The following is a 14,853-nucleotide window of genomic DNA, read 5'->3' as shown; positions in this document are numbered from 1 at the left end:
ATATTTTGCCGAAGCCCAGTGGAGTTATAGACAGAGTCACTTACTGGTCTGGGCAGAGCTCACTGCATAAAATGAAAAGCCTTTTGATTTGAAGCAAACTCAGGAACAAAAGCCCCAAAAATATATATTTTAATTGTTTTCATTTATTTGCGTAAAGTTTGATTGTATTAGCAATATAAAGTATTATTAAATAATGGGTCATCTCTAGGCTAGAGTATCCTTTTAAACACATTGTGATTTCACCAAAGATCATCTGTCAATTAAATAATTTTGCCAATGGCAAATTGCTACACACGTCCACCGAGGTTACAAAACAATCAAACACGACATTGTTGTTCAACAAGGGCCCGAGGCCTAATGGCCCCCTTGAGGGTTTGTGATCAGCCACATTCTGTCTCAAAAACCCATACGTTCTATTGTATCGTGTGATTATCTTGCTAGCTGAACCGAGATTTAAGTTCATTTAATGAAAAGGAACACAAGTGTGTTTAGCAATGTGTTTAAACCTATCTTTGGCAGACCATGCAGCTCGGAATCTATCAAATGTGCACCTGTTTTCATTGTGCAGCTGCTTTAATGAACCCAATCCTTACAGCCTAATTCAGAAATCACAACTAACATGTAATAGGAAAATGATGCACAGTAGGCTATAAACGCATTGCACTTTATGCACATTTTATCGTATACGCAGACACAACCACACTATGATAAAACCTGGAAACCAAGGATTAGATGCAGCCAACATGCAATTAGCAAAAAGACAACAAGAAAACAAAGTCTTAATGAAGTAGCTTATGGGTACCTAACTAACAACTCAATGGAAAACATGCTTTCTCCAGTGTGCCAAACAAAAATTTAAATAAAAACAAAGTACATTAAGATTTTTTCTTTTAGTTAGCTATGTGCTTGTACTAAAAATGTCTACAGTGAAAGTTCCTCTTTAAGAATTCTGGCAAAAAAAAACTAAGATGTTTTAGGACCACTTTTACTTAACCTTTAACCAGTCTTTTACATTGCTTTGGTGAAATGAGATTTCATCAACTACTACGTCCTAAAAACCTTATAATAAATTAACTTTTAATTGTTTAACAGCCATTCCACAATATTTATTGCAGGCACTACAGGTGATATTCTAAGACAAAATTCTTTATTTTACTTTGCCCCAATCAGCACCTGGTGATCGGCACCTGAGCAAAATGCTCTCCTCGGCTGTTCCCACCTCTTATAACCTCCGATCCAGTACCAGCACTTTATTTAGTCTACCTCAATACAAAAAGAAAGCAGCCCGATCCTCCTCCTGATACAGAGCGCCGCAATTATGGAACGACCTCCCGCACACTTTAAAATTTCCTACCTGTTCTATGTTAAATTTTGTATATATTGTGTATTAATATTGTTTTTGTATTTTCTTGTACCATAATGTAACAATGCAATGTTTTGTGGACCCAGGACAGACTTGAAAACGAGAGAAATCTCAATGTATCTTTCCTGGTAACATATTTTATAAATAAATAAAGCAATATGAGCAATGGTAGAGTGTTATTCTATGTAACACTGTAATAAAGCAAAAAAAAAAAAACAGTCCCGGTTTCACCAGTTCACAAAAAAAATTGTCCCAGAGTCAGTAGTTGCATGCTTTAGAAAATAAAACACTTTACTTCCATAGCTAGGCAGGTTTGCGTGTAATTTATAGACACACAGAGAATCAAGCTCAGCTTCGACACATACAATTTTATATTTTACATGTGGTGCACTTTTCAATTCCATCTCAAGGACTTATAAATCTCAGTTTAGTACAAAAGCTTCTGTAGATAAACATGTTATATTGAAAAGTGGACATTTACAAAAATAATACTCCAAGAACCATAACCACTACAGATTATTGGCGCTAGCTTATTGCTAGTAAATGGTCATTGATAACTTATCTTGTAAAAAAACGCATGATTTTAAGATTTTGAGCTGCTTCTTCAGCACCCAGATTTCACCCACAGATATCAGAGTGAAAACAATGTAAATTGTAATATGGAATGAGTGGGCACTACCAGAACATGCCATTTAAATCAGTCTCCTTCACTTACAGGAGGAGTTGGCTAAGAGTGCAAGCTCACAACAGAGTTTCGTGCCCGACTCAAAGTATCCTATATTCAGGACAGCTTTGTAGCAAGAACATAAAGATGGTAAGCTGTAGTAGTTATAGTGCTTTAAAAGTCCCCTTTACTTACTGACACTCTTTAATATTAAATCTCAGGTCAAAAAAGTATTTTTTATTTTTTTTAAACAATAAGCAATGAGAGGGTTTGTTGTTCTCTTACCTGTGTCCAGCATGGTAAACCACAGACGAAATGCCATGAGAATAATGGTTTCCAAAGTTAAAACTGTGATTCTCTTGATAACTTTGGTTGGATCCAACACTACTAAAATAAGAAAAAAAGAAAAAAAAAAGAATTTGGCATGTCTCACTAAAATATGAGGAAACAGTATTTGGTCTATACTACAATTAAGGGAAGCCCAGGGGAAACAGAAGAGGTGTTCAGAGAAATAGCTAGAATTTGCAATTGGGGGCATGATCAATAAAGGATTAATGTCCAGGGCTGATATTGTCTGTCAATTGACTATAGAAAAAAAATATATATACGTATACATTACAAATTACAATAATGTTATCTTATTATGATCAAAACAAGGAGAACTATCAGAAAGAGTATGTGTTCTCCTACAATGCTCAGCCTATTTACTTGTAATAATATTTTGCTGGTAATATACAGGACAAAACTGTAACCTTTGAAAATATTGAAAGATATTATATTTTGTTTACAGATTGACATGTGTTTCACCTCCTCATTTTATATTGTTATTTAAAATAAAAGAGTAGATGTAATATAACCTCTTTGTATTATATTTCAATGTATACGTATGAACACCTAATTTCAGTGTATGTCCTGGTTTAATTCTACTCCATGGGGACGCCATCTTTAAAGGAACACTATAGTCACTATTTATTCAGTAGCACAACTTGTTCAAACACAGATCATGCAGACAATCAGCACCAATGTGCATTCTGGAATTCTGGCATCACATGAAAGGGTCGGGAGACTCAACTCTGATGGAAGAAGAATTAAATAGGTCTACACAATACAAGGCTATTGCAGGAGATACACGGAAAATGAGTGTTAATTACGTTAAACTTATTAACATGTATTCTCTGAAAAATATACCAAGGAAACTGTACTACATGCACTATTTTATTTTCAATATGTGCACAAAATGATGAAATGTTTCCTTTAACTGGTGTTTTAGCATTTTAAAGAAAAAAAAAAGAATCTAATTTCTTCAATCATTTTAAGCAAGACATATTTGTCTTGCTGTTGCTAGAACAATGGTCAAGACCACTTCCTTGTCATTGTGTCACATTTATTATTATTATTTATATAGCGCCATCAAATTCCGCAGCGCTTTACAGTGGGTGGACGAACAGACATGTAGTTGTAACCAGACAAGTTGGACACACAGGAACAGAGGGGTTGAGGGCCCTGCTCAATGAGCTTACATGCTAGAGGGAATGGGGTAAAATGACACAAAAAGGTAAGGATAGTATTAGACTAGTGACAGTTGCAAGAGAGGAATCAGTCACATGACTTTTTGTTATAAATAATGCAGCTTACCAAAAATATTAATGAGGCAAAATGTAACATAATAAAACCATTATTTACGTGTGGTTAAAACTAATAAGGATAATACAGCTAAAAGCTTTCTATTCTGCCGTCATGGTAAAACAGCAACTTTAATAAAAAAGACACAAGGTGCACAAACAAAAACATCCAGAATGCATTACTGACATGCCAAATTTCTAAAATCTAAGGTTACCAAATAGCACATACCATAGAAAACCCCCAAAAATAAACTAACCTCACTAGGTAACTTTTTAGCTGTCCTCGATAATTGATTACCAAAAGTTCTGCTGACCACTGAGTGCTTGCTTTGTACTCTAAAAAGATCAGTCCAGCGACAGCAGAACTCAGGTCTCCGTGGAAGCTTGTTTGCTGTAGGAAAAAAAGAATAGAGTCAGGCTTTCCGATTCCAATTTCTTTCAAACATTAGAACATTCATTAGAATGTATTTTAGCCTGCACTTTTTATTTTCTTAGCAAACTCACAGCACACATTTACCGCGCGCACTCACTCTCTCTCTCTCTCTAAAAGCCACTTTCCAAAATGTACTTTCACATATCATTGTATCAGGTATATATTAATTTTTTACAAAGAAAATAGGTAGATGATACATTTCTGTTTGTTGCTCATATGACTTTACAACATTTTATGCACTTATCAAAGTATTCTGTGATATTCACCAATGCTGTCTTATGTATCATCCCCCCCCCAAAAAAAAAACAGTCAGAAGAGACTAACTAAAGAAGTAAATAAAACAAATGTACTGTGGCATCCAAACAAATCTATATTTAACAATACAGATACAATCCCTCATACACACCACGGAGAGACAAATACATTTTTTTTTTTTAATTCTTTATTTTTCTTTGTGCAGGGAATAACAAGACGTTTGTCAATGCCACAACAGCATAATCAAAAGATTTAAACACAGTTGTTGTACATTCATGGCATGTGAATATCAGCACATTTGTATATGTTATGTTAAAAACAAGCTATTCTGGTAGCGATGCCTGTTTAGGTAGACTGTTAAATGAGCAACGTTAAGCTATGCAGTAGCTTAGGCACGCATTATGTAGTTAAATTGTGAGGTCATAGCAGGGGTTATAGCATAAGGTAACGGTATTATGCATGTTAACAAGCTAGGATCAGGCTAACACAAAGCTATTAAAACTAAGCGGGTAATCATCCGAATCTGGTGTTACAAGACTATGCAATGCTTGTTCCAGGAGTGAGTAAGTCCATCGGCTAGGAGTTTAAGCTTAAAGTATCATGCTGTATGTGCCAACGCGTTTTATGTAGATAGGAGCATACATTGTAAATTGGGGTTTTTATTGGTTGTGCTCTACACTTATTATTTGGTACATTTTGGCTACCATGGCCATGCAGTGGGTAGTGGTGAGCCAACAACAAGTTGCACTGGTCAAGCCATATTACCTACAAGAAGTTTTTTCTAAGTAGACTAAAATTTGAAATTCACTATAAATTCTTGACAATTCTAACTTAAGTGAATAACCATGCAGGTTTTCAGTCACATTAGAGGCACACTATCAGTACTGACTTAACTTGGTAAACAAAATATCCCATGATGCTCTGCTATCACCAAGAGAAACGAATTTCAGATACATCATTGTGGTCAAGGTTAGCCATCAACCTTCGATGCTCCAAATGTTGTGGACTACATTTTCCCGATGCTTTGCCAGCATTAGGACTGCAAAAGCATTATGGGATATGTAGTTCACAACATCTGGAGGGCCAATGGTTGCCTCCCCCTGCCGCAGAATATGGGAGGGAAGATCATTGATGTTTTCACTTCCTGATACATATCAATTTATTTCCCTCTAAGGAAGTTTTAAAAAAGGCTTGGAAAGTGATTTAAAGAAAAAAAATGTTTAAGTAAATGACATACCGGAGGAATGACAAAAAGTTCACTCCCCATGAGATCAAACAGTCTGACAGTCCCAGTACTTTCTGCATAAGCCACCAATGTGCAGTCATGGCTCCATGCCACACGCCGCCACTGGGGATTGGGGTCTTTGGGAACTAAAAAGAGAAAAGAATAAAGTTCGCATTAAACGGATCTCAAACGATAAACATTTGAAACTGCAAGGACGTTCAGGCATTTTTTTGGAAAAAAAAAAAAATACAGCCACTAAATGCAAACAGGACCAAGTATGCAATTTTTCATCTTTTTCACAAAATAACTAAATTGATTCCACTTTGAAAAGGCTCTAGCTATTTAGTGCTGCAGCAACATATTTTTACATTTCAATTAGCCCTGTTCTCAGCAGCAGTTCTTGTTGACCTAGTTGAATCCTATTAAATTGGATGAGTTTAGTAGAATGCTAAAAAAGGATTGAGGACAGTATGTACTTATAATCACTCACCTTGACATTTTCCTATCACAGAACCAAAGTCATCTTTTGCAGACCTGAAAGTACAGGAAATGGAATACAAAAGGGAAATTAAATCTTGATAAGTAGGAAGGAGTGATGGATTTCTTACAACATGCAGCAGCCTTTACACATACTGTAAACAGCAGATTTTTTTCTTTTTTTAATTCTTTATTTTTCATTCGGTTGGGAGGAAAGTGCATGTCAACAACATTCTGGCTTACGCAGAAGCCACTTTCATATTGCGCAGATTGGCGCGGTCGATTCAGTACATAAGTATGCATGAAAACACATGGAATGATACGCCAGAGTATGCATATGTGTAAGTTAGTGCCCTTCCCTCCCTCTGAGGCTTTTTGTGTAGGTATAGAATACTTGATTTGGAAGGGGAAAGAATAGGGGAAAAAGAGAGAAGGGGGAAAGGGGGGGGATAGGGTGAGGGGGAATACTGACTCATCCGTCCTCCACTTCTATACTATTACCCGGCCCCCTGGTATCTAGTTCTCTACTCTGCGAGGTTGAGCATTGTTTCATGGATTTGCATGTTATCGATTGCCTCAGTCTGTGGGCTTTTCAGTAGATGGCCCTGGAACATGGGTCACCTGTATCTAGGCTATCGCCAGAGAGACTTATTACCTAATCTACCCAGTGTAAGTGTTGTTGGTGGCACTTTGTAGAAGTGTATGTGTACTTGTAGATTATATGCCTCCCTTTGACAGGAAAGATTTACCATATTGGGCCAGTATGAGATGATAAGGGTTGCTTTGTACATAGAAGCCCTAGGTTTGGGGTTGTTCAAGGGGCTAGTGTGGAGAAAGAGAGAAGAGACGAGAGATATGAGTGGCCAAATGTGGACGTGGACAGAGGGGATAGGGGAGGGGTGTATGTGGTGCTGAGGTCCTGCCATTCTATCTGCGTCTGGAGAGCCCAAGGAAGGGTGGAAGGGAGGGGGGGGGCGGCTCGTCTAAGTCTATGGTTCTGGAGAAAACCTGTCTCAAGAGGGCCTGAACACCCTTCCAGAATCTGACCATACTGGGGCATTCCCACCACATGTGGAGATATGACCCCTTTAGACCGCAACCCCTCCAGCATTCATCGTTCGTAGTTTTGCGCATCCGAAGCAGTTTTACCGGGGTGGTGTACCACCTAAACATTGTTTTAAATGATTGCTCCTGGAGGCTCACACATATAGAGGTGGTGGCGTTGGCCTCCCAAATCTCTTGCCACTCCGTCCCCTCCAGGACCTCACCGAGTTCCTGTTCCCATTGTTCAGTGTAAGTTAATCTGGTCCACTCCCTTGTCTCGGAACAGAGATGGGCGTACAGCAATGTGATCGTTCCCCGGGGCAAGGTTTCCGTCAGACACCAGCGTTCAAAGAACGTCAGTGGTTGTGTCGCTGCGCGTTTGATATGTGGTTGTTTAACGAAATCTTTCAATTGGACATATCTGAAGAAATCGCTTGGTGTGAGGTGCCTCTCCTGCGAGAGGTCGTCGAACCCCACGATGTCGGTGCCGTTATATAAGTGGCATATCCTCTGTAACCCGGTTCGTTCCAGGTTCCTAAAGTCTCTGGCAGCCATGCCTGGGGTAAAGGCTCTATTGCGGAGGTAGGGCATAAGGGGGGAGGGCGAGGATGCCAGGTTATATTTTGTGTGTGTTTGGTCCCATAGTCGAAGTGAGTTTAGGATCGCCGGGCATGTAACTCTGAGTATAGGTCTACTCTCTCTCGGTACCCACATGGCGAATTGTGGTAGGTCTGCCCCTATCATGAGCGATTCGAGATCTACCCATTTCCTTTTGCCTGGTGGGGTGTGCCACATCGCTACCTGCGCCAATTGGGCAGCCAGATAATAGCAATACAAGCATGGCAACCCCAGTCCTCCCCTCGTTTTGGGTCTGTAAAGGATCTGCCTGGAGATTCGGGGGCGTTTGTTTTGCCAGATAAAAGCGCCTATGGTTCATTGCAGTGGCAGTAATTGGGTTTTCGATAATTGTAAGGGTAATGCCTGGGGAAAAAAACAGGATACGTGGAAGGACGTTCATTTTGACGGTATGAATCCGTCCTACCCACGATATCGGCTTATCGAGCCACTTGTCTAGGTCTTTAGTTTTAAAATGGGTGTGTAGTTATATTGGAACAGTTTTCCGGGTTCTGCGGTTAAGTGTACTCCTAAATATTTAATGGATTTGTGTTCGATGCGTATAGTGTGTTCGTTCCCGATCTTTGCTGCATCCGCCTCAGACATTCCCACAGGGAGTGCGCTGGACTTGTTTACTACGTAGCCGGAGACTTCCCTGTAGCTCTGGAGAACTTCTTGCAACGCTGCCATGGATTGTGGCGGATCGGTGAGGGTTAGTACGTCATCGGCATAAGCAGAGACCAAGTATTCGCTGCCCCCCACTGTGATTCCTTTAATTCTGGGGTGTTGCCTGAGGGCCTGCAATAGGGGTTCAAGGGATAGAATAGAAAGAAGCGGGGATAGTGGGCAACCCTGCCTAGTGCCATTGTGTAGGCTGAAGGGGTAGAGGGGAGTTCCCGAGATCTGAACCTGGGCCCGAACGTTACTGTACATCGCTCTGATGAGTGCGATATACTCTTCTGGTAGCCCAAAGTGGTAAACAGCAGATTTAAACCAATCAATTGTGCAAGGAAAAGGTCTTCTTGTCAATAGCTATATTCAGCCATAAAATGCAATACCTCATTTTGAGCATAGCCTCTTATTAGACATTAGAACAAGCCGTTATTTGCAGATATAATTACAGATACATTTATTTTAACATATATTTGTTAAACATTTAGTTTTTTTATGTTACACTGGCAAGACCATGATTTGCTACACGGATGGATGGATGGATCTTCTGATGTACAGTTCAGAGAGTCCTGTATATATTCTAATTTTGACAAATGCATACATGGTGATTTGTAACTTAATATAGAACAATATTTACATAGGAGAAAATATACTGTGAAAATATATACCATAAAAAGCTAAGTGGATACTCCCCTGAGTATCAAAATCAAATGTCTAATTACAAACAAGGATGAAGACCATAATTTTAATGTAACTTTAGTTACAAAACAGTACAACATCAAACATATAACGGGCAAACGAGAAGCGATAAGGCTAGAATCTAAACATACAATATCCACATTTACCTCAATAGCCTATCAGAGCATGAAACAAGTAACAAAAAATCCCAATGTATCGGCACGCAAAAATTGCCTTCCTCAAGGCAAATGTTACTTAATTTAAACATGACATACAGATGGAAGATGCAAAAAAAATTTAACAACGTAACCTCATCGGCCCATGGCATGTATGGCGTGGACACAGCAGTTTGACCTATAATGTTCAATAAATTGCAAAGCACATGATTTTTGGGGATTTAACATTCAGTGGTCTCCATCAGTTTAAAGGAGCACTATAGGGTCTGGAACACAAAAATTTATTCCTGACCCTATAGTGTTAAAACCACCATCTAGGCCCCTTGGCCCCATCATGTCTCCCTGAATATATCAAAATCTTACTTGTATTCAAGTTTGCAGCTGCTAGCTTTGTCGCTGTTTCCTTTAAACCTGCCCACTGACTGCTGAGATCAGCAGAAGTGGTAGCCTGACCCAATCACAATGCTACCCCATAGGATTGGCTGAGAATGACAAAGAGGCAGATCAGGGGCAGAGCCAGCACAATTCAAACCAGTGGCGTACATATCAGGGTCGCAGGGGTCGCGGCTGCGACCGGGCCCGGCACAACAGGGGGCCCGGCCACCCTGCGACCCAGGTATGTACCCACAGGGCCAGCCTCTTCTGCTGGGGGGCCCCAGGAGCCGGCCACCTCCGGGCCCCCCGAGGCTGGCCCTGCTGTCACCTGGCTGGCTGGCGGGCGCGCGAGGGAGCACTGTCCCCTGGGTGCTCCCTCTTCAGCTCCCTCGCGCACCGCACTGAAACCGGAGCCGGAAGATGACGTTTCAGTGCGGCGCGCGAGGGAGCTGAAGAGGGAGCACCCAGGGGACAGTGCTCCCTCGCGCGCCAGCCAGCCGGGTGACAGCCTGGCCAGCAACACCACTGGACCCCAGGGAATACCCCCAGCTCTCCCACAGGTGTGTTAGTGAGTGTGTTAGTGAGTGTGTTAGTGAGTGTGTTAGTGAGTGTGTTAGTGAGTGTGTTAGTGAGTGTGTTAGTGAGTGTGTTAGTGAGTGTGTTAGTGAGTGTGTTAGTGAGTGTGTTAGTGAGTGTGTGTGTTAGTGTTAGAGTGTGTGTGTTAGTTACTGAGTATGTTTGTGTGCGTCTGTCACTGAGTGTGTGTCTGTCAGTAAATGTGTGCGTCTGTTCATGAGAGTGTGTGTGTGTGTGTGTGTGTGTCTTAAGCACTTACCTTTCTCCAGCGCTGGACTCCCTTAACGCTGGGGATCTCTCCGTCCCCATCCGCCTCTCAGCTCCGAATGCACATGCGTGGCAAGAGCCACGCGCGCATTCAAACCGCCCATAGGAAAGCATTACTCAATGCTTTCCTATGGACGTTCAGCGTCTTCTCACTGTGATTTTCACAGTGAGAATCGCAGAAAATCCTCTAGCGGCTGTCAATGAGACAGCCACTAGAGGCTGGATTAACCCTCAGTGAAACATAGCAGTTTCTCTGAAACTGCTATGTTTTCAGCTGCAGGGTTAAAACTAGAGAGACCTGGCACCCAGACCACTTCATTGAGCTGATGTGATCTGGGTGTCTGTAGTGGTCCTTTAAGTGTATGTGTTTATGCATGCACTGGCATACATACCGCGGTCGCACGGGTCGCAGCCCTGCGACCAGGTGCCCGCAGCCATGTGTTGCGGCCCCAGCCTGCGCAGAGTAAGCACTCGCGCGGGGGGAGGGGGGGGCCCCGGATCAGTTTTCGCACCGGGGCCCCATGGGTTGTGTGTACGCCACTGATTCAAACACAGCCCTGGACAATCAGCATATCTATGAGGAAAGTTCAGTGTCTGTATGCAGATGGAGGAGACACTGAATGTTGCATTTTAGGCAGCCATGACCCAGGAAGGAACTCTAACAGCCATCTGAGGAGTGACCAGTGAAGTTATCACTAAGCTGTAATGTAAACACTGCATTTTATTTTAAAGGTCAGTGTTTACAGCAAAAAAAGCCTTACGGTAATGATTCTACTCACCAGAACAAATTCAATAAGCTGTAGTTGTTCTGGTGACTATAGTGTCCCTTTAATAGAATACAACCATTTAAAAGAGCTCCTTATGTATAAAAATAGCAAGCGTAGAACCGAAACACACGTATATGTATACTCAAAAACCCGCTGGGTCATATCAATTGTACTTTAGCAGACATATTGCTAAGTTATTTCTTCTCCCTAGGCACGGGAGTGTCAAAAATCATGATATGCATGCCAAAGGGTAAAAATACTTTGCAGATATTTTTGATAAAACAAGCGAGCCTATGAGTCCGACAGTTTAAAGTGGTTAACAGCAAAGAAATATTATTTTAAAAAAATGTTTTAAACACTATTCCAAAATCTCAGTACCAGGTAACAGTGTTGGTGTATTTTCCAAATTCATGATCGGCAAATTAAACAATTTCATATTACATGCTGATTTGTCAGAACATGGAGATCATAAGATATGACAATGTGACAGTCTTAGGATTCTGAGCAGGACAGAGGTTTAGAGCAGAAGAGGGAACTCTGTAAAATTAAGTATAATGGTTCCTCAAAGTCCCCCCCAACATGAGCCAAAGAGTCTAAGGAGCTTACCATTTACAGTGAAAGAAAAAATATCTTTTTCTTTTAGGTGGTAAAAAAAAAAATTGAAAATGGAGATTACATTAACATTATTTTAAATAGTAAATAAAATGGGTCATGTGCTTTTCAAGATTAGAAAGGCAAACATTGAAAATGATGAACAGGTTTTACCCAGGAAAAGAATAAACATAAGTATGTCTACTTCGATGGTCTGAAACCATATGAGAACAGTATTTTGAACACACTTTTCTCACTAACTTGGCCTGTATGTTTTGTTTTCTTTTTTTTGTTTGTTTTTGTTTGTTTTTGTTTGTTCTGAGTAACAAGTCACTTGATGCACATTGGTATACAGTAACAGCATAGCCCATTTGAATTTTGTTTAACATAAAATGTTAAATGTATTTATTTTTATTCATTAACTTGCAAAATGTTGCTTTTTGTTTCCATAGGAGATACATTTATCATCTAAATTGAGCAAATCTCTTGTTATTTCAAATTCTCTAGCCATTTGCTCTTTTTTAAAAATATCTGCTGCTATGTGCACTAACATTAAATACCTATAATATTGGCTTTATAGTTGATCTGCGCGAGGCATTAAGTCAAAACATTACTAAATTTAGAGTAACTGGTAAAAAAATAAATAAAATAAAAAGTGTTATTTTATGTTAACTGTTCCACAATTTTTGCCCTAGTGTTGCCTTGAGAAATATAACTCATAAAAATGAATACATCAAATATTAAAATAATATAATAAAACAAAGCCTTCTCCCTCTGTCTGCTAATCGATTCTTTCAGTTCAGATCTCAATTCAGTTTCTTCAAGTGTGTGTAACCTTCATAAAAAGAATAACTTACCGAATTTCCACGCACTGATCCTGAACCACTGTTAACAGCTTGCCATTACTGTAAAACATAAAATAGAAAACTTTATTTACTCTAGCAACAACATAAATGTGTGAGAGCACTCAAAAAGAAAAAAGAGAAAATATTACCCACTTTGAGGATAACACTAAAAGAGAGAAAAACACAATATAGGGTAATAACGTCAAATAAACTGAAATAAAAAATGGGTAAATTGCACTCACAAACACAGAGCCACTTAGAAGCTGGCTCAAGCTAGGCGCCTTGAACAGAAAAAATCCCAGGGACTGGAACAGGAACAATTCTTGATGGGTGTCTTCCCAAAATTGGTGCAAGAAACAGGAACGCAGGTTGTAAATTGCACACCAAATTTAATATATACTTATTAAAACAAAACAAAATTGCTTCAAACAAATAGTTAAAATTAGGAAAGTCCCAAAAGTCTGGAAAAATGTCCCGAAATGTCCTCGGGGTCCACCTTACGCGTTTCGGCTCGACAGCACCTCTGATGAAGGCTTTGAGCCGAAACGCGTAAGGTGGACCCTGAGGACATTTCGGGACATTTTTCCAGACTTTTGGGACTTTCCTAATTTTAACTATTTGTTTGAAGCAATTTTGTTTTGTTTTAATAAGTATATATTAAATTTGGTGTGCAATTTACAACCTGCGTTCCTGTTTCTTGCACCAATTTTGGGAAGACACCCATCAAGAATTGTTCCTGTTCCAGTCCCTGGGATTTTTTCTGTTCAAGGCGCCTAGCTTGAGCCAGCTTCTAAGTGGCTCTGTGTTTGTGAGTGCAATTTACCCATTTTTTATTTCAGTTTATTTGACGTTATTACCCTATAGTGTTTTTCTCTCTTTTAGTGTTATCCTCAAAGTGGGTAATATTTTCTCTTTTTTCTTTTTGAGTGCTCTCACACATTTATATTGTATTTTATCACTTGTGTCTATTTTAGTGGTTTATTGTGGCCCACTAAGGTGGTTGAAGCACCGGAGTGTTCGTTATTTTCACCGTATGCTTTTGTATTTTGTGTGCTCTAGCAACAACGTCCTACAATGTTTATAGATTATGCTCAGCAAAGCCTTTAGGAATGGCTATATGTTTGTAAAAGACCCATTTCAACTGGGTCTAAAATTATGTTATCTTCAAAGTTCATTGATACAAACCAAACACAAATAGATAAAGATTTTTGGATCTGCCAGTTCCGATCCAAAGGGGATTATCATACAATAAATGGACTGCCGGAAAACATTCTTAAGGCAAAGGAAGGCTTTGCTGTGTACTGTGCCATTGGATTGGTTGTGGTTTGTGCACCTATTCATGCAGACTCACTAAAACCCTGTTATATAAAAGATGTGACTTCCCATAATTCATTTGGCATGGTCCACAGTTCATTATATGTACAGTATTATTATTATTATTATATTATTAGAGCACCAACAAATTCCGTAGCACTTTTCAGTGGGTTGAGTAACAAACATGTAATTGTAACCCATTCTCAAGAACAGAAAATAAAACATTGACCCAAATATCTAGGAAAACACATACAGGGCACGTCAATTAAACAATTTAACTGACCACACAGTTTTAATCAAAAAGCAGAATTATGTTATTAAGCCAAGACAGAAGCCATATGAGAGTTTGCACTATATGATACACTGAGTAACCTCAACATTAAAACCACTGACAGGTGCAGTGAATAACATGGATTATATTGTTACAATAGCACCTGTCAAGGAGTGGGATATATTAGGCAGCAAGTGAACAGTCGGTTCTTGAATTTCAGGTGTTGGAAGCAGGAAAAATGGGAAAACAAAAAGATCCGAGTCACTTTGACAAGGGATGAATAGGCTAGACGACTGGGTCAAAGCATCTCCAAAATGGCAAGTCGTGTATTTTGAAATGGTGCTGCCCTAGGCAGGACATATCTCGGGCACCCCCTAATTTAAATTTACCTGCCCCTTCCTGCCAAGGCCACACCAGTTCCTGTTAACTAACACACATTTGACTGCCAGACACACACTACTTTTGGGAGAGCTGGGTGGATTTTTCACCTGGGGTTCAGTGGGTCTGCTGAACAGGAAGGCGGCGGACGTGCAGGAAGGCGGCGGACGTGCAGGAAGGCGGGTCAGTCAGGGAGCTGTGATCTCCCTGTTCAGCTCCCTCGCGCGCCGCAGAGTGATGCTGGG

General features: G+C 40.1%; 1 protein-coding gene across 1 annotated transcript in view; it reads right to left on the bottom strand.

Annotated features, from left to right (window-relative positions):
• NBAS (NBAS subunit of NRZ tethering complex) overlaps window positions 1-14,853 on the bottom strand; it is a 676,063-nt gene that overhangs the window by 636,065 nt on the left and 25,145 nt on the right. The window contains exons 5-9 of the mRNA XM_063442147.1: window positions 12,658-12,705; window positions 6,053-6,096; window positions 5,575-5,708; window positions 3,907-4,040; window positions 2,313-2,414 (exon numbers count right to left, since the gene is read on the bottom strand). Of these exons, the coding sequence (XP_063298217.1) occupies window positions 2,313-2,414; window positions 3,907-4,040; window positions 5,575-5,708; window positions 6,053-6,096; window positions 12,658-12,705 (462 nt within the window). The remainder of the gene's footprint in view (window positions 1-2,312; window positions 2,415-3,906; window positions 4,041-5,574; window positions 5,709-6,052; window positions 6,097-12,657; window positions 12,706-14,853) is intronic.

The sequence above is a fragment of the Pelobates fuscus genome, chromosome 2 (assembly GCF_036172605.1).
Source record: "Pelobates fuscus isolate aPelFus1 chromosome 2, aPelFus1.pri, whole genome shotgun sequence".
NCBI lineage: Eukaryota > Metazoa > Chordata > Amphibia > Anura > Pelobatidae > Pelobates > Pelobates fuscus.
Note: the sequence above shows the minus strand (reverse complement) of the source record. Positions and strands in the feature narration are given on the sequence as shown.